Below are 24,313 nucleotides of genomic sequence, written 5' to 3'. Positions count from 1 at the left end.
GTTATATTGTCTACTTCACCCTTCCTGTTCTCTCAGGCCACAGGGCTCTTCTCTGGGTTAACCAGATGCTGTCTTCTCCACAAGAATTACCCAATATGACATCATACACTCCCCAACCTGGATCATTACATCTTCCTTCTTCCCCACCTTCTCTTTGGGTCTCTATCAAAACCTGACATAATATATTTTAAAAGTGTCTCTGTTATTTATGTCCCTCTACTGGGTGGTAAGCTCCCCGAGTGCAGTTGTTTTTTTGTTTGTAAAATCTCTAATCTTCAGTAAATCTTCAATGAATAGATGGCTTTATTTTGAGGTGATAAAAATGAACTTATAATAAAATAGAGTTTTGGAATGAGCCTTTTTTCATAAGGTTATTTTAGAGAATCACTGAAAATAATGGGATTGTTTCCTACTGGGTAGACAACTTTGAACGAAAAACCACCAAACAAGTTCAACAGGGTCAGTAGTTTTACTCTCTCGTGCCTCAACTGCCTTCTGGAACTAGAACACTGTTTCAGTATCTGGGGTATTCAGAGGAGAATGATAAATAGATCTGTTTCTAGAAACGTATACAAAATAGCAACCGTTTAACAAAGATATGCATTAAGGGCCAGGAATGGTGGCACTTGCCTGTAATCCCACAGTTTGGGAGGTTAAGGCACGTGCTCAAGAAAAAGACTCACCTGGGAGAAAGAGTCTACCATCTATTAGGCCTTTACATACTGATGTGGGATTTATGCTATGAATATGTTTTGTTACCATTGGTTAATAAAGAAGCTGCTTTGGCCTGTGGCAGGGCAGAATACAGGTAGGTGGGAAAACTAACTGAGTGCAGGGAGAAAGAAGGTAGAAACAGGCAGACACCATGTAGCTTCCCAAATACTCTTTGTTCTCTGCCCGCTCCCACCTCCCATGGGGTCTGCCTATACTGTCCAGCTACGCTTTAAAGTCTCTGTGTGGCCTGGACCAGCCTTGAACTCAAGACTCTCCTGACTGAGCCTCAGTCATGCTAATAGGACAGGCATGCACCACCACACCCAGTGAACTTTATCCATTGACTATCTGTCTGCCCCAGAATTCCCAAACTGCATTAGAAGGGCTTGCTCATGAGAAAGCTATAATTCCCGCATGCACAAAGGCCAACATGTACCTGTAGAGGAGTTGCACAAGTGTACACAGTGTTTTGTTGAACAGTCTGCAGATGCTTTATCAGGTGATGAGGGCCAATGCTCCAGCCAAGCTGGGAAAAGAGAAAAGCAGATTTCAAAAACCAATATAAGGATATATATCATATCTAAGAGAGAAGTTAGTGCAAATGACAAACACAGGTAGTTCAGAAATGTCCCCAGGAGGAAACTGGGGCAACGCTTGTTTTCGTGAAGTTCCTAGGTCTGTCTTCATCACTCACCCTGCCTCCTGAAGCTAACAAAACCTGTGATCACTGTGAGCCCTTCCCTCTGCTGAGGTGCTGCTTCTGGTGCTCATGAGGAATAAAAGCCAGAAGTTATACTTGCTCTAAGTACAGGCACAAGTAATTCTGCACGATGGCTCAGAGGACTCCTCCACAACTAAAGCACACTAGTTTCCACCTACTCCTCTGGTCTGCTAGCCCTCCCTGTCTAGCGTTGGTAAGGCTGAAAGAGAACTGAATTTTAACTGGGACATTATTCGTTGTTGTTTCATGAGACGGTATCTCCAGTAGCCCAGGCTAGCCTTGAACTCACAAGTTAGCCAAAGAGAATGTTGGGTTCCTGATTTTCTTGATTCCACTCCCTGTGGCTCAGGATTATGGATCCTGATGAATGTGTTGCTGAGATCAACAGGACAGTGGTTGGTGCAGGGACTCTGAAGGCAGGCTACCTGTCCTGGCTTGTCTTTATTAGCAGTGTAATCTCAGGCAGGCAGTAAAAATTACTGTGACTTAGTTTTATAGTCTGTAAAACAGGGATGAAAACCTTGCCCACTTTATACTGTGCTGTTAAGAATGAAAAGAATTAGCATTGCTCAAAACACTTACTGTTTGGGTCACAGTTAAAGCTGGAGGATTAGCCAGTGTTATCTTTCTCATTTCATATGTGAATATTTTTGTAAAGAAAAAAGTATCATAAGTCGATCGTTCATAGCATTTAAAATTGCTTGATTTTTTTTTCTTTTAAGGAAATTACTCGGTCTCAAAAAATGAAAGATGGGGCAGTGATGTAGTTCAGAGGGTAAGGACTTGCTTGCTTCCCAGCCCCAGGACCCAAGTTCAGTCCCCGGGATTCACAATGTTGGAAGAAGAAAACTGACTCCTACATATTACTTTCTGCCCTACACACACACACACACACACACACACACACACACACACACTCACACTCACACACACACTCACACACTCACACACACTCTCTCTCTCTCTCACACACCACAGCACACATCTCCCAGTCCCCAAATAAATACATGTAATTAAAAACAAAAAGGATGAAGCTTGCACGAGAGCCAAATAAATCAGTAAAAATGGAAAAGATCACTAAGCATAAAACTCCACATATATTATTCATGCATTTAAAATGCAAGATACTGTACAAAAATTAAATTATGAGCTTCATTATTACTGTTATTAATTAATTAATTTATTATTTCCAGGACAGGGGCTCTCTGTGTAACAGCCTCCTATGGGGATTGAACCCAGGGCCTTTCACTTGCAAAGCATGGGCTCTACTCCTGAGCCACACCCCCAGCCCAGCAGTACCCTCATCTTACCTTCCAACCTGTCACACTGAAAGTCTTGCCAGCGCTTCCTATTGTTACCGTTCTCTCCCACATACCTGGAAAAGTGGCTTAAAGAGGAAAAGAAAAGTAAGTCGATAACTGGCTACCAATCACTTTCTTTTCCAGTTACTTTTCATTTAGTATAACCTAAGAACACAATGCAAACAACATGAACTCAGTGAGAATAGATATTAAATAGTGTCAGTGTAGTTATTTCAGTCTTCTTTAGAAAATGCAAGTATAATCCACCACTGCACGAGCATCGCTGCCTTCAATTTCAGAACAATTTTTCCAACCACAGGCAAGTCGCCAAGTCATTCTTGACTGTCTCTTCCAATGTCATTCATTCACAATTGTCCATCAAGTCTTTCTTAGAAACCAAGAGTGGCAAAGGAAACAAAGAAGAGGAGCCTGTGGCTTCTGCCTCTGAAGGGCTTGAGGGCTTGTGGAGGAAGTGACACCAGGTGGCATCAGAGGCACTGTGCTGGCGGCTGGAGTGGGGGCAGGCAGGGGCATTAGGCAATGGTGGAAGGGAGAGGAGGCCTCCTGGTCCAGGGAGGATTTGGTTAAAGTTTGGAACACCACATCAGCTTAGGCAGGCAGAAAAGGGGAGGGCAGACGTTCTGTGCTACAATATGAAATGTAATCACTTTTTTAAAAAAAATAATCTAAGCAATTTGTCAATGACTATTTTTTTTAACCATGCAAAAATGGATGCCCCTCTCTTTTTAAGGGGTCAGCTGATTAGCTGCATAGGTTATAAGGAAAAATTTTCAAATATCAGTGATTTAGTGTATGAATGAGGTGGGGATAGAGAGGAACATTCTTTGTGATGGTTGAAATGGCAGTTTTGTCAGTGGGAGCTATTTGACCAAGAATAAGAGGAAATTCTGTCACTTTCTTTCCTCCTCTTCCTCCTCTTCTTGTAATAGGGTATGCCTTGAGGGCCATCAAAATGGCTTTGTAGGTAGCAGCACTTGCTGGGAGAGCCTGAGTTGGATCTCCGGAATTCCGGGAAAGGTGGGAGGAGAGACTGTACTCCACAGAGTGGCCTGTGCCTTCAACATACACGCTATCATGTGTGAGTGCCCAATCAATAAGGATTTGAAGTCTTGTGATCTTCAGCAAATCACGCCAGTTATACTATTCCCTGGTGCTTATCATTTATAAGGAAACAGTACATTTGGAAATCCTCTACATCCTTTTAGGATGAATATTGCCAAACTGAGATTTCAAAGGCTAGAGAGATGGCTCAGAGGTTAAGAGCACTGGCTGCTCTTTCAGAGGTTCTGAGTTCAAAACCCAAGAGCTAGGCAGGACTTTGGGGGCAGAGAGACCACCGGTAAGAAAGAGGAGGAAAAGCCAAGAGACAAAAAATAATCAAAAATGCAGGAGGAGAGGTAACAGCTACAAGTCACGTGACAGCACAAAGATGAATATAATTTAATTTAATTTAATTTAAATTATAAGAGCTAGTTAGATCCAAGCCTAAGCTATCAGCCGAACTTTCGTAATTAATAATAAGTCTGTGAGTTCTGACTTGGGAGCAGGCAGGAAGGACAGGGAAGACTTGTTACATTCTAATCCCCTCAAGCCCCAAGCCCTTGCTTTCTCCTTCCGTCTCTGTGGCCAGTTATAATGCACCACCGTAACAATGACGGTACACAGAACTTCTGTTCACACGCAGGTGTACAACTTTACCGCTTCCATGTTTCCTATTCATCTTACTCAGCAAAGACATCTGATCATCTAATATTCTAATTTGCTTTCTAATTTTCCATGATTCATGTCATGGGCGAAAGCAAATTTGGGGAGGAACGGGTTTGTTTGGCTTACACTTTGCCGTCACAGCACATCATTGAAGAAGCCAGCGCTGGGACTCATTAACAGCTCAGGAAGCACAGCAAAAACCATGAAGGAATGCTGAACCATGGGCTCACGCTCACTTGCTTTCCTTACAATGCCTAGGACTACTAGCCTAAGGATGGCACTGCCCACAGTGGAGCGCACCTTCTTATATCATCAAGACATTTTTCACGGAGGTAGCCAAATGACTGTGTGATTCAGGAATTCTTCAATTGGGATTTCCTCTCTTGACTCTGGTTTGTGTCATGCTGAGTCACTTCTACCATGTGCGGAAAATGAGAATTTAGAAGAGACCAACACAAATAATAATCTCATCCTTCTGGTAAATTAGGAGAAAAATGCATAGATTCTGTTTAACGATATAGGGAAAAACAAAATAAAAGTGAAGGAAGCTAATGCTGGAGGTGAGGGAGACTGAGAAGGGAACAAAGACCCGAGGGAATCATGGACACCAGAGGGAGAGTGTTTCTAGGCAACGGAAAGACAGTGCAAGACCCAAAGGTTACCTGCACAACTTACAGTTCTACAGCTGAGAGCTTGGGCCAGCCCAGTTGATTCGGCAGTATTTGGGTGAGGTAGCCCAGTAGCAATTGCAAAATCCCACTGGGAACAGAAGAGCAATAGCCTGCCATTGTATAATTCCCTGCTGTTATTTGGGCAACTCATTCAGGACAATCACAAACTGCTTCATGAAAAGCTCTGTCCCCAGTGTCTTATATACCGAGGAACAGCAGGATTCCTGTTAAGGAGCCAAAGATAGGCAAAAGACCTACTCTGCTCCCGTCTCAACTTTACAGTGTGATCTCAATCAAGTCCCTTCCCCCATTGGAACATCTGTTCACCAAGCTGAGCTTTAATCTCTCAAGCACGCTCCATCTAAATGCCCCTCGTAAGTGTGCACGTAGATACCCATCGCAGAGACTATTTCAAAGCTGGCCTGGGGTCCTCTCGGATCCTTTGTTCCATATGTGTCCAGACCCACTCAGACTGGAGACTCCATCTGAATCAGTACCTATTTTTATATGCTTATGTCCCGTATAGACAAGCCACTCATAGACCTCATCACTGATGCACAGGGCGTCATGCTTGATGCAGAGGTCAGCAATGACCTGCAGCTCCTCTCTGGTATACACCTACACATATTAAAGGAAAGGGCACAGCCAGTTATACTACACGTGAGGAAACAGGGACTCCCAGCCTGTGTAAGCAAAGAGGCTCGCTTACCTTGCCAATGGGGTTATGTGGAGTATTTAATATAATGGCTTTCGTCTTAGAACTAAATTTACTTTCCAGTTCTTGGGGATTGAATGTCCAGTCAGAACTAGACCACTTCGTCCCATCCGTAGGTTTCTAAGCATGAAGAATAAAGAGGTGATGTGAACGAATTAATTCATGTTTACTGTCTTACAAACAACCTAGTAAAGAAAGAAGAAGATTAATGACAGACCCGACAAAGGTAACTGAATACATGACTAATGAAGAACACAGGCGCAAATAATTAGGCTCTAATTCAACCTCGAGGACCCAGAGGCCCTGAGTCTTACGTACACACCTGTTTACGGAAACAATGAACGCTGTCAACAAACAGCTGTTCTTCCTTCCCAGAAGCCGGCTGTATCTATCGGCCAGGTGTGACACCGTAAGGCTGACAGAGGAGTCGGTGAGTCACCTTGGCTACTGGGTTCATTATTTTCAAAAGACTTAGCTATATCTTCAATGACAAAGTAACATTTTAAAAACATTCTTCCGGTCAGCAGATGGTCTGGGGACTTACAGATCTCAGGGGAATAAACACAGGTGTTGCTCCAGCCATTCTCACCATGGGCTCATAACAGTCATAAAAAGGCACCATTATGATCACCTGAGATAAAAGAAACAAGAACACAGGGTATCAGCCAGCAATTCACCTCCGGAATGTAGTGCCTCTTATGTCAGAGGCGCTGTGCCAAGTGACAAAATGCAGCAACAAAAAAGACAGGCTTGGTCTTCATGGAGTGAACATCTGAGTGCAAAAGACCCTGGATATAAAGGCATCCTTGAAGTCAAAGATGGAGTTCTTGGTCTCTTGGAAGATCTACAGAGAGGTTTACAGTGGGGACATTCAAAATTGTCAATTATTATAGGTGCACACCCAGATTTATCTGGTGCCTGGATTGCTTATCGTATTTTCAAAAGTATGTTCTGAGCAAAACCAGTAAGGGTGGTTTTTTGTTTCTCTTGTATTTCAAGTTAGAAAACAAAATGCAGGAGGAACTTGATATACCAGACAGTGATAGGAGCAGGATTTCAGGAAATGACATTGTGCTCGTTTCTAGAGTGGAGTGCTAATTGGAGACAGTATGTTGAGAGTGAACAATTGAGTCAGGGGTCAGAGTGGATGCTATTGTTCTTATGTGATGCCCACAGCCCCTCCGCCTCAGGTATGAGGTGTCTGGCACCTTTTCCTCCCAATCCTTGGATCAGATTTCTCACCTCTCAAACTCCCCTCCAACCTCCCTTGCTGCAGCTTCAGATTGAGGGGCTGATCTTGTCTGCTGCCATCACACCCCAGCCTGCAGACTCAATCTAGAAGTTCTGCCTTTCTCCCCCCCCCCCCCCCCCCCCCCAGGGGTTTGTGAGAAGGGCTCCGCAGGCTCATGTTCGCCCTCTTGGGCCCTAGTTTATGGAACTGTTTGGAAAGGATTAGGAGGTGTGGCCCTGTTGCAGGAGGTATATCAGTGGGGTTTCAAAAGCCCACTCCAGCTGGGTGGGGGTAGTGCATGCCTTTAATCTCAGGCAGAGGCAGCGGATGTAGGGAGGCAGAGACAGGGGGATCTCTGTGAGTTTGAGGCTAGCCTGGTCTACAGAGAGTGTTCCAGGACAGACTCCAAAAAGCTACAGAGAAAGCCTGTTTCAAAAAGCAGACAGACAGACAGACAGATAGCTGGACAGACAGATAGATAGAAAGCCCACTCACTGCATTCCACTCGGCCCTCCCTCTGGCTCATGGCTGTTGTTTCAACATGAAGTCTCCCCACTGCTCCAGCATCGTGACTGTCTGCCTGCCTGCTGTCACGCTCTCTGCCATGATGGCTATGGTCTCTTCTCACCCTTGAATCTAAGCAGACTCCCAATTAAGTTTTCTTCTGTAAACTGTCTTGGCTATGATATTTTGTCACAGAAATAGAAAAGTAACTAAGACCATCTCCTTCCTTCTACTGAAATAAGATCTTTTCTAGCCCTGACTGATCTCCGACCCCTGACTTAACCTCCCGCTTTCTGGGATGGCAGGCATGTGCCACCACACTTGCCTAGCTTTTATATCGTTTTTATTGCATTTATTTGTTTACTTGTTGTGTACATACTCTTGTGTGCACCATGGAGCACGTGCGGGAGTCAGAGGATAACTTTTGGTTCTCTTATTCTATCATGTGGGTTCTGGAGATCAAATTCAGGCTTGGCAGAAAATGGCCTTATCATATGAGCCCCCTTGCCAGCCCAGGGAGCCACTTCTCCAGCCCATGCTTTTATACATTTTTTTAAACCTAACCCAATTTCATGAAAATGTCATATTTTAATTTTTGCTCTTACATTAATGTTGAGAGTTCCCTAAATTTAAGAATTATTTTTTTACCTTTTGCATGTATAAATAACAGTGCTATATTTGTGTCTATAGTTCTCCTTTTTTAAACGGCCAGTTGAATAAATTCACATGATTGCTACCTCTAGATGGAAGAATATAAGCTTGTTTACAAACACACACAGTCTAAGGTTTTTATTGAATCTGTGTATGTGTCTCTGTGTGTGGAGGTGGGTGTGCATGCCAACCACGTATGAAGTTAGGTCAGCTTGGGCTAGTCTCAAAAACTATAAAGCAAACTAGCCAATTAACTAAGAACTTTACAAAGTGAACAAATATTGCAGACATAATAACAAATGAAAAGAAAAACAAAGCAAAACTCAAGAGCCTGTACCATCTTATTCCCACTTCTATCCAATAAAAGAGCCGTGAGAATGAACTGAGGTGCAGATTACAGAAAAAGGGTGAACTCTGGGCGACAGACACCAGGAGAGGGCTTAGATCTTCTGGACACTGGGAAGATGCAGTATCATTATGTGTGTTATAGTTATAGGGTAATTGAAAAAGAAAGGAACAAAATGAGGAGAAGGTTCCAACGTGGGACAGAAGCATTGGGTGTTAGGACAGTGTTCCTTACTCACCTCGTCTCCCGGGTCAACCAATCCTTGGATGGCATTAAAGAGAGATCCATATCCTCCCACAGTCACGAGGATTTCTTTATTCGGGTCAATTTGATTTTGATAAATTTTTTCATATAAGCAGGACAGAGCTTTCACAAGTGGTGGATGACCCTGTAGTATTAAAGATAAAGACAAAACAATTTCAGAGTGACAGTCAATGCAGGGCCAAAACAGGACTGTGAAAGGCTGGAAGTTGGGGAGGATTCATCCCAAGAGGTAAGGGCAAGGGGCTTCTGAGTTTCCAGGTTGGGACAGTTGATCCTTTAAGGAGGAGTGGTTCACACACACACACACACACACACACCCCAGCTTGACGTATCCGTGTATGCCCCACATGGTCCTGATAGACTCACAAAGCCCCTTGTGTACTGATTCAGGTTATCAGCTAATGCAGCCTTTGATAATTCTTCCTTTACATACGAAGGAGGGGATATATCTGGAAGGCCTTGTCCAAGATTCACAACAGCAGGATCTGCAGCCAACTTAGTAAATTCAACCCTGATTAAAAAAGGAAACAACTAAAATTAGGAAATTATAGAGTTAGCTTAATTATCATGTGATCAGGCAGTGGTAACCCATGCCTTTAGTCCTAGCACTTGGGAGGTAGAGGCAGTTGGAGCTCTGAGTTCAAGTCCAGCCTTGCCTACAGAGTGAGTTCCAGGACAGCCAGGGCTACACAGAGAAATACTGTTTTGAAAAACAAACAAAAAATATCATATGTTCTCATTATAAAACCAAAAAAATAGGACTTTGTCTTAGAGATGAAACACAGTGAGTTCGCAACAAAAACGTTACCACCCACAGAATGAATTTATCTAGCAAATGATGGTTGAAAAAATGACCCTATATTCCTTAGAGACCTCAATTTAACAACATTCATATTTGAGTCATATTTGTATGTAGGTATATTAATGCCTGTAAATGTAATCCCAGGAGGGAAGGCTGAAGCAAGAGGCTCAAAAGTTTGAGGCCAGCCTGGGCTACATACATAGCAAGGCCCTACTTCAAGAAACAAAGAAAAGGAAACTTGTCAATTTCATGAAAGCATCAGTCAAACTTAGTTTAAGATATCCTCGGCTATGTATCCAGTGCTAGCTCAGGGACCAGCATCCTCCCATTCAAGCTTAATTAATGGGGGGAATTAAATGAAAGGCTTTATTATTGGATTGTGGCTGAAGCTAAAACTCAATTTAAGGGACACAGGAAACCTGACATGATCATTCGTCTAAGACACTCACCACACATTGCTGTCCAGGCCTTCGATTCGTTTGGCATTTTTGAATTTCAAAGCCATATTCTGAAAGATAAATGTTGAAAGCTTCTTTTAATTCTTTAGTCAAAATTCAAAGAGGCCAGTAACAATGGGCATCTCTTCCTTTTGTCTTCTGTTACCTTGTAAAGGGTACCACGAAAAGAAGTTTTAGAACCCAGTGCAAAATTCTAAGGAACTGTTAGCTCTTTCCTACTGTGCTACAGAAAGTTTTTCCTTGTGGCCCTCATGTCTTTACACTCAAGAACAAAATCCCACCCCAGCATGAAGAGCTAATCAACTTAAAGGCTTGAAACAGACTCTAGAGCTCAATCATAACACCAACAGAAAGGATTTCAAGAGAATCTTGAGCCATGCCATGAAGTTTGCATAACATATTGTACATCCATAGTTCTATAAGGAAGCTCCTCCTAGAACTCGATAAATGGTTCTACACTGCTCAATTACGGATGCTACTGCTAACACTATGAAGCAATGCTTAGGTTTCGGGCACCAGTCTGCGTGCTTTACATGACTAAAATTTTAACAATCACATCAGCCCTATGTAGCATTATGAACCCCATTTATGGATGAGCAAAACTGAGGTACCATGAAGATGGAGAAGAAAAGGACTTTTTACATCTAGCAACACTCATAAAACAATCTCAAACAGGCTCAGCCCAAGATTTGAGCCCATGACCTTTCTCAACAGCCCATACTTACATTACCTTCTCCTGGTTTTCACATACTAAGACCTCCTAAAAAACATGACTGTAAGTTGTAGCTTAAAGTATAGCAGTCATTCCCATTAGGTCTGCTAACACCAAGCAAGCAAGCTAAGACTGTAGTAGGAAAATAGTAGAAGTTATAATTACCATACCATACACACTATTTCAGTTCTTTCAATTCAAAGGTTATATTTTGACTATTTCTCAAAAGTATTAAATTAGCTTTGAGTTCATTGCTAGCAGGCTGGTGGAAATAGGAAAAATGATTGACAGCATTTTTGTAAGGAATTTTATAATAGAATATTAAAGCAATTTTAATTCAATCTGGAAGAGAGATAATGATAATGGTTATTAAATAGAACATTGTTCTCATTCTATTTCCAATGACGATACCAAAGAAATAGCTTTCTTAGCCTCCTATTTGTAATCTTTGAAACTCCAGTGAAAGGAATCACGAGTAAACTCTCTGGAGGCTAACACACTTCTAGAACAGCATTTTGATGAAGTCCCACCTGAACACGATGCTACTCTAGAGAATACAATTATAAAGCTCAGAAGACCCCGCAGAACAGAAAAGGATATTTTTAACAAAGGCATTTGCCTCTTTCTGAAAATGTGTTGAGAACTTAATGAGTCACTCAGCACGTGATCAGAAATGCAAAGTAGATTTATATATTTAAATAAAAGCAGGGCTGGGGAAATGGCTTAGTGGGCAAATCACTTTCTGGGTAAGCATGAGGCCCTGAGTTCATATCCCAAGCACCCATGTAGAAGGCAGGTTCTCTCATGGCTTGTAACTCCAAGACTGGGGGACGGAGATAGGATGGTTCCAGGGGCTCCCAGTGCAGCCAAGACATCTCACACAGTGAACTCCAGAGAAAGTCAGGAAGAGACCCTGCCTCAAAAATAAGGTAGAACACAACCGAGAAAGATACCCAGCATTGACACTGAGCCTCCAAATACCCATTCGTCGGCATGTGAACCCTCCTGCACGCACTGTTCCCCTGAAAACTGAAAACGAAAAGTTTTTATGGGGTGCCATAGACAATACAGACACGGAGTACTGTGGGAGCCCACGTATGGCCCAGTTTCCATTTCGAGCCATTTTTGACTTAAGGAAGTCCTTTGAGTTCAAGCTTGTGATGTGGGAGTGTCATATCAATCTGTTGATTTCATTGGCTGAGCAATAAAAGAAACTGCTTGGCTGGCCCTCATAGGTTAAAGCATAGATGGGAGGAGAAAACAGAATAGGATGCTGGGCGGAAGAGGAAGTGAGGTCAGACTCTGCTCTGCTCCCGGAGAGACCCGACAGCTCTGCTGGAGCAGAGACGCATGCTCAACTCTCCCAGGATGGACAGAGGCTAGAATCTTCCCGGTAAGCACACCTTGGGGTGCTTACACGCATTATTAGAAATGGGCTAGTCCAGGTGCGAGAATTAGCCTGTAAGGGCTAGAGTTCATGGGCCAAGCAGTTCTTAAATGAATACAGTTTGTGTGTTGTTATTTCGGGCATGAGCTAGCCAAGCGGCCGGGGTGTTGGGGACGCAGCCCCGCCGCTCATTATTTCAACAAGCTTGCCCGCTCTACTTTTTCCAATAGCCTCGCGGGCTGTGAGAGACTTCTGATTTAGCCCGTGAGAAAAGAACACTCCATCTAGTAGAGAGTATACCGCTGACGACAAACCTCAGGAACATCAAGATAGAAAGTGAGGCTGCTTCTGAGCAGCAAGCACGTGTTGGAGAGGAGGCTGCTCACTCAAGGACAGGAATGGTCTTGTGGTTGGATACTGAATGACCGTCTGTGTTGTGCTTTGTTCTGCTAAGCAAGTTCTGAAGTAAACTCTGGGCTGTTTGGCTGCTTGGGCATGACCAGACAGACCTCCCGAGTCCATTCTGTCTTCTGTTTCTTTAATGTAACTTTTCTTTGGCCTTGAGAATACCCTATCCAGTGCCTTAATCTCGGAACAGTCTCTCCAGCCCTGATACATGAACAGCATAGAATTATAAAGGTTTCCTTTTGCTTACACCACACGCGCATTTAAACTCAGCTGCTGCTCTGCTCCATGCCATTCATCCTGAGACACAAGTCAGCCTCTGCGAAGAGCACAGCCTACTTTAAAACAGAGATCGATCTTAGAAGACCCTGCTTGGATATATACGCATCTCTTCTGTTTATACATTTTTTCTTGTCATAGTGATTTCATGGTTGATGTTGGGACGCTCTGCCCAGCCCCACTCCTGTTCCAGACCCCGCCCCTGGGAAATCACACCACTGGCAGCTCCTCCCCCGGAACGGCTCAAGACCACCTATATGGTATTTAAGACCTTGCCCACAGATCTTCCATAGATCTCATGCCTTCCTGAGAGTTACCTGGGAGTTGCCTCACTCTGCTCTGTTGATTGAATCTAGATTTACTAATTCTGTTTGAATTGACTTATTACTTCCCCAATAACCGGGGATCCAGTACTTCCCAGTTGAGCCACGGAGCCAGGTTATATGACTGATCAGGAGAGGAAGCAGTAAGTGTTTGTGGAAGTGACTAAGTAAAGCTGTGGGAGTCCAGCTCCCGTTGGGTGTAGGTCCCAAAGTGGAGGTGTGGAGTGGGTGGGAAGGACACTGACCCAAGCTGAAGGCGAATTGGGATGATTGCTACTTTATTGCACAAAAGATTCAATGGGAGCAAGGGGGCCTGTGAGCTGGGGTGTGGCTTCTGATTAGGGGTTGAGGAAGCTAGCATTGACCTTCACAAGTTAATAGGCACCAGCCACGTGTTAATAGAAGGGCCACAAGTTCCTCTAGCCAGAGATAAAAATAACTCCCTTTTTAGGAACTTTCTCCATGTCCCTGAGAAAATGGGGGCTCTCATCTAAATGCCTGACCTTGGGAAAAGGACTTTCTCTAATATGGAATATTGAAGTTTTTTTTTATATGACTTAGTATATTCAAATAACTAAAGTTTAAAGTGAGCAAAGATGAGGGTAGAAAAATATTATTGTGAACAGTATATATGTGGGCAGAGACATGTAGGCCACCCAGACCCGAATAATTACAGATACTATATTAATTACAACACGGTTTGGTCAATAGCTTATGCTTGTTTCTAGCTAACTCTTTCATCTTAAATTATCCCATTTCTATTAATCTGTGTGTCATCACGAGGTTGTAGCCTACCAGTAAATTTGTGACTGGCAGCTCACACCTTTTTCCTTCAGCAGCTACATGGTATCTCTCTGACTCTGCCTGTTTTGTCTCTATGTCTCGTCTCTATTCCAAGTTGCCACCTGACTTTACTAAGCCATTGGCCAAAACAGATTCTTTAATAACCAATGGTAATAAAACATATTCATAGCATACAGAGGGGAATCCCACAGCATAAGTAGACCTTAGGAATCTATAAATCTTGATTATCATATATCTTATTTATCAAGCATATGTTACTCATCTAAACTTTCTAGCGGCTTGGTGTTAACTTGTGAAGGAATAGGCAGAGTTATCACACTATATGACTCCATGGTGGTGGGGATTTTGTCCAAAGAGTTATTTTGTTTAAAGAGGTTGCCATTTTATACATTTTTCATCTTTCAAAACCTGAAAAAAAGTTTCCCAAGGGAAAAAGCATAAAGGTACCCCCATAACACATAATGAGAATCGTTAAAAATGAAAGTAAACAGGCGCTGGAGAATTGTGTTCTGCACAGTCGAAATGCTGGAACTTTGTGAAGAAGCGGTGGTCGCCCTACAGCGAAGATCAGACAGGTCATTGTTACAGGTTGAATTTGGTCCCTCTCAATTACATAGGTTGTGGCCCTAACTCTCAGTACTCAGAATGTGTCCACAGATAGAGTCACTGGGGTGTCACTGGCTTGGGAGATAAGAGCACTGTTTACTCTTCCAAAGGACCCAGGTTTGATTCCCAAAACCCACATGAGTGGATCAAAACTGTCTGTAATCCAGTCCCAGGAGATCCAGCACCCTCTTGTGGACAAAACACTCACATAATGAATTAAAACAAAGATTTGCCTGTTGTTTAAAAAACAGGAAAGAAATAGGCCCATTGCATAGGCGATAGTTCAAAAAGGTCATGGGGGGAGGCTCACATCTACTTTGGCCCATGGGTTCCTCATTTAAGATGACACACAGAGAGAGCCTGTGTAAAGGGCATGGCCAAGGCTAAGGGATTTGTGTACAAGTCAAGGATGCCAATATCCCCAAGAAATCACTGGAAGTCAAGGAAGATGTTTCCTTAGGACGAAATGTCCCTGTTTACAGTGTGCTCAGCCTTCTCAGCCTCCAAAGGCAGTGAAGGAAACAAAACAAAACAAAAAAAATCTAATTTCTTAAGCATTTGCTTTGTTAGAACAACCAGAGTAAATCAATTGACTAGCTGCGTTAGACAGGGTTCTCTAGAGTCATAGAACTTATAGAATTAATCTCTCTCTGTTCATCACCATAAAAGATTCATCAGACTGCCACCACACTGGAACACGTTCTTTGGGGTACCCTGAATCTGTGTTCCATGGTTCCATGGTTATTCATACTTGGCTCCCAGATAAGTGTTATCTCTTATCACCTTTGAGGTGAAGGTGTGTCTTTACAGTGACAAAGGTCACGTTACACTGCACAGTGAGGACAGCCAGACTCACTTGCAGATGCAAATGGTGGTTGTAAGACAGAGGTGGGCAGTTCTCTGAGTCTGAGGACAGCCTGATCTACAGAGCGAGTTACAAAACAGCTAGGGCTTCACAGAGAAACCCTGTGTTGAAAAACACACACACAAACCCGTTTTCCTGGGGCAGACTCAGCACCAGGAGGTAAGAATGAACTCCCAGATTTATAAGAGAACATCTATAGGTCTAGTCTGATCTTTGAATGCAGCTAACCATGTGATGTGCAGTTCTCCATCAGTTTGATTTCATGCATGGCATATACAGATTACACAAAGTTGCCATCGAAATCACTAGGTAATCTTCCATTAGGTTGAAGGGAAAGGGTGCCATTCTACTGCTTCGCCACAAGGTGGCGAGTTTTGCAAAGAAAAGGAAAAGCTTCAACAAAGCAAGTTCTTAAAATGAGAGGAATTACAAGAGCCTGCAACACCAAGTTCCAGGTGCATACACTTTGAGGACTTATCCCACAAGACCTAACACATGTAGGTGAGATGAGACAGGTACATAAAAAGCCTCCCAAAGGAGGGGCTGAAGCTGAGTAAGTCAAGGCTGTCAAATCTGTGTAGTAGGAGTTATTAAGCAAGTCTTTAGCCAGAGCAGCCAAGGGGACGGCCAAAAACTACCAGAGGACAAGAGAGGCCAAAAATAGAAACAGCAACATTATAGACAATGTGTGAGAGCACATCCACACGTGCACATATATTTTGCCGTGCCTTTATTTTACTTAGCTTTTATATTTTGATGCTTCGAAGGCCACAGTGATGGCACTTAGGACTCCCTTCACTCCTTAGTATTAATGTCCTTGTTTAATACACACTGGAAAGCTATACTGAAACACTACGCCACCCCCCAACCTATGCTGTGGTTTCTTTTGTGAAGTTCTTGGCTGTCACTCAGGCTTCTGTGAAATCTGGGACTCTCAGGATGGCACTGGGACATTATTAAGGGCAGAGGGTTCCCCCAGCATATAAGATGCCATTGGCAATCTAAGCTACCAGACCTTAGTTGCACGAGACACAGACTAAATCCACATCCCCTTTGACATGAAAAGGAATGAAACGAAGGGCTCATGCTACTGGAGAAAGGGAAAAGGAAAGTCGTTGCCTTCAGTTCACAGGTGATGGAGGGGAACTTGAACCCCACAGGGTTTTGCCTCATTTCTGCTTCCTGTCACATGAGACCAAATGCAGTCACACTCCCCAAATTCACTATCATAGAAGGACGGAAAATTGGAGCACTCAAATCTGTCTCCAAAGCACATTAGGCCTCACAATTATAAGGGAAATGAGAATTAAAATCACGTGACACTGTGACGTATCCATTAAGATGTTTAGATACTAACTATTGACAGAGACAGAAGGCAGCTGGGATACTGTTGAACCCTGGTGGGAAAATAAAGGGTCCAGACAGTCTGAGAAGTGACTTGACGTGACCTAAAAACTAAACATATTGTAAATGTTATTAAAGGTGCTTAAAAATCAGCCATATATCTCACTGTGAGGTGTTTACAAAAGAATGAAGACATACATCTACAATCAATGGCTTTTCACAAGTGTCCTTAGCAAGGTTATTCATAAATGCCCAAACCTAGAAACAATACAAAGGCCTATCAAAGGGGAAAGAAAAGCAAACAGGCACATCCACACACTGAACTAGCATGCATAGCAAGGAGGAAGGATTCCCTGATATGCTACACTTAAAGTCATTGTATGTCTAAAAATCATAAGCAAATGGCTTATATCTCAGTGGAAGAGCATTGGCTTAGTGTCTGCAAGGCTCTGTGTTCAATTCCCAGCACCACAAGGTAAGGCCACAGAGAGACATGGAGAATGTTTTGAGGGTGGTGGAGATGCTGTGTGGTTGCTGTGGCAGGGACTCCATTGTATATCCCACCAGCAAATAAATGATCACTGACTTTTCATGCTAAAGCTCTAGTTTGTTGGATCTAGACATAACTGATTTGAAAAGGTTGTCAGGGTCTTCTAAAATGATGCCTCCTTTCTTTCTCTGTAAAAAAAAAAAGGTCCTCAAGCAAACACTAATAAGATTATTTCACAGATTTGAGCTCTACCAAGCAAGGTATTAGCTGCAAATTCAGAAAACCAGATGGATTGCTTTATTTGGCCACTAGATGGCAGCAAAACCACAGACTGCTCCCACAATGATGGAAAACTGAATATAAAATTCAGGGGGCTATCTGAATTAAGATTTAAGAATGAGGCGATTATACTTGACGCAGAGGTGTGTGATTTAACTGAAGCTTTTAAGCAATACATACTTAGTTGCTCTATCTTATACGGAATTATTTCTAAACGGATTTGGGGGCTCATTCCTGTAATCTGACAGTGTTGGAGGTTGAAGAAAAAGGATCAATACAAATTTGATGTTAGCCTGGTCTACCTACCACATTTCAGACCAGTTTGGGCTACACAGTGACTATAGTTTATAGTAAACAACCTGGCCCAGGCACTCTCTGATACCCTGAACTGCCCACTGTTGCTTCTCAAACACCATTCAGTGTGCTTTTTCATCCTCCAATAGGATGACAATTTAAGGTTTCTATTAATGTGTGTGTGCGTGTGTGTGTGTGTGTGTGTAGTTGGTCTGTGTGCGTGTGTTTAATGTTTGTATAGTGTGTGTGTGTGTAGAGAGAGAGAGAGAGAGAGAGAGAGAGAGAGAGAGAGAGAGAGAGAGTGTGTGTGTGTGTGTGTGTGTGTGTGTGTGTGTGTGTGTGTGTGTCCCTGCATGCAGTTGCCTGTAGAGGTTAGAAAAGGATATAAGATACCTGGTGGGTTATGGGCAGTTGTAAATGGTCTGATTTGGGAAGTGAATTCTTAGCCCTCTGCAAGGGTAGCAAGTGCTCCTAAGGCTGAGCCACCTCTCCAGACCCTCCCCCAACCTTGCTGTGATTTTTAATGCAAAACCTCTGATGAATTGTGAAAATGTTCCCTGACAGGGTCAGTCCTTAAAATGGCAGTTGTTAAAAATTAAGCCTAGAGTCAACATGTAACTCAGTCATCCCATTGCTTGGGGGTGCTGGTGCTGGTGCTGCTGGTGGGGTGGTGGTGGTGCTGCTGCTGGTGGGATGGTGGTGGTGGGGTGCTGGTGCTGCTTGTGGGGTGGGGGTGCGGGTGCTGCTGGTGGTGGTGGTAGTGGATTGTATGCCAAGTAGTCAGCAGGTTTGAATAATGCCCTGTTGGTGATTTTTGCCTGAGATGTAGAGGAGAATCATTTAGACACATTTTTTTCCTAAGAATATTCCAGATTTAAGGATCAGCATATCTTAGTATGAGTCATACATGTAATCATACATGTAATCTAACTATCACGCACACTTCTGTTGTTCTTGTTTATTTTCTTGAGGCAGGGTCTCTCCATGTAGCCTCTAATTGTCCTGGAACTCTCTGTGTAGATCTGGTTGACCTTGAACTCACAGAGATCCACCTGTCTCTGCTTCCCAAGAGTCAGGATAAAGACAGCGCTGCCACTACACCCAGCCCAGACCTTTTAGTATCATAGTTTCGTATAATCACCATTATTGGGTGATCACCATCGCGTGGATTCAGTCTTCTTCTATGTATGGGGGAAGGGAAATTCAAGATGCTCATGAGGTAGAAGTCATAAGATCTGAAAGTCAATTATACTTTTAGAACTTTCAAAAATTGACATAGTAAGGGTTGGGAGGCTGGAATGAGGGTGAACAGCACCAAGCGCCTAACATTCTACCATTTTCAGCTCATGAAAAGGACAATTAGAGAAAACTCAGCCTGATACCAAATGCTCACATTCACATGAGAGTATGAATTTGACATGATCCCACAGCCCTTTTCTTTCATTGACCACTGAGTGATTTCAAAATAGGTCCCGGACCTTACCTCATAATCCCCCTACTCACTTGGTGTATATCCTTGACAAACAACCGTAATGCCATTACTGTTTAGCTGGAACCTCAGCTCGCCCCTGCATGATCCAGAAAGCTCCCTTCCCATCTCTCTCTCTCCAAACCCCAGCATGAGAAAATATACACAATAATTTGTCTGTCTGTGATAAGCAATACCTACGGCAGAAGTGGAGAATCCAAGGACGTTTGAAGAATAAATTGTCTTTAGATGCTTTGCTTGGCTGCCAAGTGAAGAGAGTCTCCTCTGGGCCAAAAACATGCTAGAGAAAAGAAACATTGAAAAAGGAATCATGTGTGAGTGACGTGTCAATTACATCACCACCAGTCACCCGGAGGCAGAGCACAGGCTTCTATGTAAATATAAGCACTGTAAAAGCTTTAAAATTGCACTTATTTATTGTGAGGTAGATATGTGTGTGTGTGCACGCATGCATATGTGCGTGCTTGCATGTGTGCATGTGTGGGGCTCACAAGAGAGATCCAACTTAGGCTGTCAAGCTTGGCAGCGAGCATATTCACCTGCTGAGCCATCTCACCAGTGTGGAACACATTTCTGACAATTCACCTAACTTCCTTCCCTCCCTGCCTCTTGGATTCTTGTTCTATTCTATATTATTAATTTCTGAAATCATCCTAATGCTATTCTTCTGTATCTTATAAAGCTATACACTGCAAAGGAAATATGCAAGTGATTAGAATCAAGATGGGGTCACTTGTGTCAACCAGAACAAAATTACGGATACAAAATGGGAGGTAATAAAGCTACAGTTGTTACAGGTTTGTGCCTGATAACAGCACAAAAGACTAGCAGAGGCTCGCAGAAAGGACACCGAAATCTTATACACAAGCAATAGAGTGTTCAACTTGGGACCAAGGTAATGTCAACGGATTTGCAGGCGGATTTTTTATTCGGACCATCGGCTCCCCATTAGTGACATGGAGACCTATTATTAATTATGAAAGCTTGGTCGATATCTTTGGCTTGTTTCTAAGTAGCTCTTTTAATGTAAAATAATTCACTTCTTTTAATCTACAATCCTTTACTTCGTAATGCTCATGCTGCCTGCTCTGTGTCTTGGCGTCCCTGCCCTTCTCCTTGCCAGCATCCTCTGTGGCTAAAAATCTTGCCTAGCTATTGGATGTTCAGTTTTTTATTAAACCATAATAACACTGTGACATATCTTCACATAGTGTAAAGGAATATTCCACAACAAGAATTAGTGCTTCAAAGTATTTTATGTGATCCTCCTTGGCGTTGTGTTTTTTTTGTTTGTTTGTTTTTTTAAATTTCCCTGTGTGTGCTGGACATGGTGTTGTATATCTGTAATCCCAGCATTCCTAAGAATTAGGCAGGAGGGTCATATGTTTGTGGCTAGCCTGGGCTACACAGCAAGCCTGTTTAAAAATACTGAGTGACTGGAATACAGCTCAGTCGTAGGGTACTTGCCTAGCACAGGCAAGGTCGTGTGTTTAATCCCAGCACCTTATAAAAAAAAAAAGCCCTAAAGATCACTCCCCTTGAATCCCTATTTGAATATGAATGTGTCCCTAGGTTTCTATGGCACTGCATTCCCCTCGTGGGGCTTTGCAATTCCCAAATAAATACTAATATTCTTTTGAGAAATTTTCTCAGACCCACTGATGTTTTTATTGAGATCAACAATGCTTAAATCATTTAAAACTGGAGAGCTATAAAGGTAATCTAAATTAAATATAAAGCTTTTAGGCCAGATGTGGTGGTGCACACCTTTAATCCCAGTTTTTCTATTCATTTTTTAATTTTTGAGATATGGTCTCATGTAGCCCAGCTCTCCTCAAACTTCGTAGTTGAGGATGACCTTAAACTCCTGATCCTCTGGCCTTCACCTTCCATGTGGGATAACAGGCCTGTACCATGACCTCAAGATGGCTTCTGCTGTTTAAATAAATGTGGTTTTGCTCCCACGCAATTAACACTGTATATTGATATTCACCAATAGACTAAATAAACCGATGCATTCAGATGTCATGAAGCTGGAGGTAAAAAGGTAGCTGGCATGAGGTTTTGGGACGAAAACTAGAAGACTGCCATTCAGTGACCCCGCCTGCCCAATCACTGTACACAGTTATAAAACCTGATCCATATGACCAGCAGAAAAAATCAAATTGCTATTTTATCATCCCTAGAGCAGACTGATTCCAAAGGAAGATGGTGAACAACCTATAGATTCAAGGTGAATTATTAAAGGCAAAATGCGACTCTCAAAGGTAGGCAAAGCATTCAAACTCAGTTTAGAAATGTTTAACTTTTAGCACTCTGGACTTAACTTTTTCTAACTCCCATGTTACACACCTGTCCCTTATGAGTTACACATATAAAAAGAATGCTTAGAGTTTAGTGAATTTGACAAAGTCCAGAATCTTCCTGCAAGCTCAGGAAAGATTATTCCAGACACCCGTTAAAAAGTGTGCTAATGAGCAGGTATCAGTTGCTTTCACCACACACCATACCTGCTAGTTGGCTTCCAGAATGTTTATAAAGTTCACTAATTGCAACATAGGCAGATGGACAAGGTCCTGGCCTGGAAAGTCCAAAGAGCCGGAAATGACAGGAAGCACGGAAAAATTTAGAGTTTAGCAGCATGAGTTATGCACCATTCAAAAGTGGCTTGAACGCTGTGGGGGAAGTGGGATTCATGTGATCACAAATTTCTCCCAAGAGAAGCTGTGTGGCCGCTCGGTGTTGGAGTTGGGATACAGCACACTGGCAAAAACTTCAACAGATTTAAACCCGACTGGCTGCGCTGTGCGCAAGCTTCCCAGGTGTCACCGACCCATCAGGTGGTGCTAAGGAGCCCTCGGGTGGAAGGTGGAACGGAGGGGACACCAAAGAGTGGCTGGAGGCTCAGGTCTGCAGGAATGCTGGGCCTTCAGGTATGACTGATAAGGTTGTTTTTATCTTTGAAACCCTTGGGAAAGATAGACTCACTCTTCGGGTTTAACTGCTTCAGTTTCCCTTTTCAACCTTGAGCTGTCGGTTACCCAGACTGGAGAGGGAGTTCAATTAGTAGGGTGCTTACCTGTCCCTGGCAAAGCCCTAGATTCTAACCCAGGCACCGAATAAAACCAGCAGTCGTGTGATTCTATCACGGGGGAGAAGACAGGAGGACAAAACGTGCAAGATTGCCCTCTGCTACATAATTACTTCGAGAACAGGAGACTGCCTCAAAAAAAAACAAAAATCTATCAAGGAAGAGCTGGAGTCAGTGTTATCCTTTCACGAATGCGTTTTAAATACATCAATTTACACAATCAGGAGTAAAAGAGACAAGAGAGGACTGAGGTCGAGTTATCTCGGAGCCTTTCTTTCTCCAAAGACCACTGTGTCAACCTCAAGGTTGATCCCGTAGTCTCCACTGTGGTCCGGCCAGGACCCAGCCCGCTGCTCTCCCTATGGTTCCCGGTTCTGCAAACGCCGTACTCCCCGGGCCGCGTCACCGCGCACCACTCACCTCGATCGTCGGGTTCAAATGCGACTCTGGCCTCAGTCCGGAGGTCGTGAAGTGGCTCGGAGGGGGCGGGTCCCGGAGAAATTCACTTTGGGTTCCAGCTGCAGCAGGGTGCAGCAGGGACCCTCATGGACGGTGAAAGGGGCAGGGTGGAGGCGGCGCCTGGATCTGGCTGGGGATTGGCCCCTGGCATCGGGATAAGGGTACGGATTGGCTGCAGGGTTCTCCAATCCCGGAGCGCTCAGTGAGAGCGTGAATGAAGCAGCCAGTCTGGGAGGACGAGGAGTGGCCTCGGAAGCGTGTCGGGGCTGAAATGGGTGTGTACTACTGGCTGGGTCAGGACTGATTTGGTCTGTGGGTAAATCTCGCCTGCAAGTGGATTTGGAGCGGGTTCCGGTGAGAGACTGTGGAAGTCGCTCCGCCTCTGCTGTGTACAAAAGGGCTTGTAGGTGTCTATTTGTCCCATCTAATGGGCGAGAGGAGGGAGACGAAACCCTTCCTTCGGAACTGTAAAGTGATACAAGACCTAATGGGCGGAGGAGGCTAGAGCGAAGACGGAAGACACCTGGTCTCTAAGGAGGATACCGGGACTAAGGGGGAAAAGAAGAGCGACCAGGCGCTGCCTCGGGACCGGGGCGGTGCGGTGGCGGGTTGCGGGGAGGAAGGGAGAGAATCGAAAAGTGAGTTTCTGTTAAGAGCTCAGCTTGGGATTTAGATTTTCTTCGTCTTGCTTTTAAAGAAGTCTAGGCGGTGGCGGGCGTAAGAGTGACTGAGCGTTGCGATCATGCTTGGAAGGAAAGAGCAAAATCAGACTTTGATTGGATGCGCTGTCCTTGGCACAGCGAGCCTCTTCCCTGTTTTGGCGTGATCGTTAAAGAACTCACTGTAAGCAAGGACGCTGGGAAGCCCTTGAACGGACGAGTCCATGAGTGGGGAGATTTTTGTTATAGGTATGAGAAAGAGTATAGCCAGGGACCTTCGGGAAAGTCCAGAGCAGTCATGGTTACCTCTCAGGGCAGAGAGGAGAGGGGCAGACTGAGAGGGCTGTCTCTCGGGAACAGAGGGAAGGGCACCGGTAGTTAGTCTCTCTCTCTCTCTCTCTCTCTCTCTCTCTCTCTCTCTCTCTCTCTCTCTCTCTCCCCCCCCCTCTCTCTACCTTGTGAATTGGAACGACCTGGAAGATTAGGGTGGCGGGGGGAACTTGAGGGCCCTGTGGGTTTGGTATGCACTATCTATCTTGCTGGCGAGTGGCTCTTGCTGGTATAGGAACGCTGAGAGTGAGCTTTTGTCTCTACCGGCAATCCCACAGTCTAGCTTGAGCTGAGCCAAGACACTTCATTTTGGACCAAATCAGTGAGTCTGCCCATTTTGGGGGTTCTTGTAGTATTTCCCTTTGGACCTAAAACTGACTACCAGTTCGGT

At 43.8% G+C, this 24,313-nt stretch overlaps 2 protein-coding genes across 3 annotated transcripts in view; one reads left to right on the top strand and one right to left on the bottom strand.

The window, feature by feature from the left end:
• The window catches only part of Kyat3 (kynurenine aminotransferase 3), a 30,751-nt gene extending 7,702 nt beyond the window's left edge, over positions 1-23,049 (bottom strand). Inside the window, exons 1-10 of one of the 2 annotated variants that reach the window (XM_050160206.1) lie at positions 22,895-23,049; positions 19,564-19,663; positions 10,098-10,156; positions 9,213-9,357; positions 8,821-8,970; positions 6,395-6,481; positions 5,845-5,970; positions 5,633-5,753; positions 2,746-2,822; positions 1,151-1,240 (exon numbers count right to left, since the gene is read on the bottom strand). In XM_050160206.1, coding sequence (XP_050016163.1) covers positions 1,151-1,240; positions 2,746-2,822; positions 5,633-5,753; positions 5,845-5,970; positions 6,395-6,481; positions 8,821-8,970; positions 9,213-9,357; positions 10,098-10,156; positions 19,564-19,662 — 954 coding nt within the window. In that variant the 5' untranslated portion in view covers position 19,663; positions 22,895-23,049. Of the gene's footprint in view, positions 1-1,150; positions 1,241-2,745; positions 2,823-5,632; positions 5,754-5,844; positions 5,971-6,394; positions 6,482-8,820; positions 8,971-9,212; positions 9,358-10,097; positions 10,157-19,559; positions 19,664-22,894 lie in introns of both variants that reach the window. The other variant, XM_050160207.1, reaches the window with a different exon arrangement.
• Positions 1-24,313, top strand: part of LOC126512418 (trichohyalin-like) — a 78,934-nt gene that overhangs the window by 23,652 nt on the left and 30,969 nt on the right.

The sequence above is a fragment of the Alexandromys fortis genome, unplaced genomic scaffold (assembly GCF_014885135.2).
Source record: "Alexandromys fortis isolate MF-2015 unplaced genomic scaffold, M_Fortis_MF-2015_v1.1 scaffold_124, whole genome shotgun sequence".
NCBI classification, from domain to species: Eukaryota; Metazoa; Chordata; class Mammalia; order Rodentia; family Cricetidae; genus Alexandromys; species Alexandromys fortis.
This window is presented reverse-complemented; position numbering and strand designations above follow the sequence as displayed.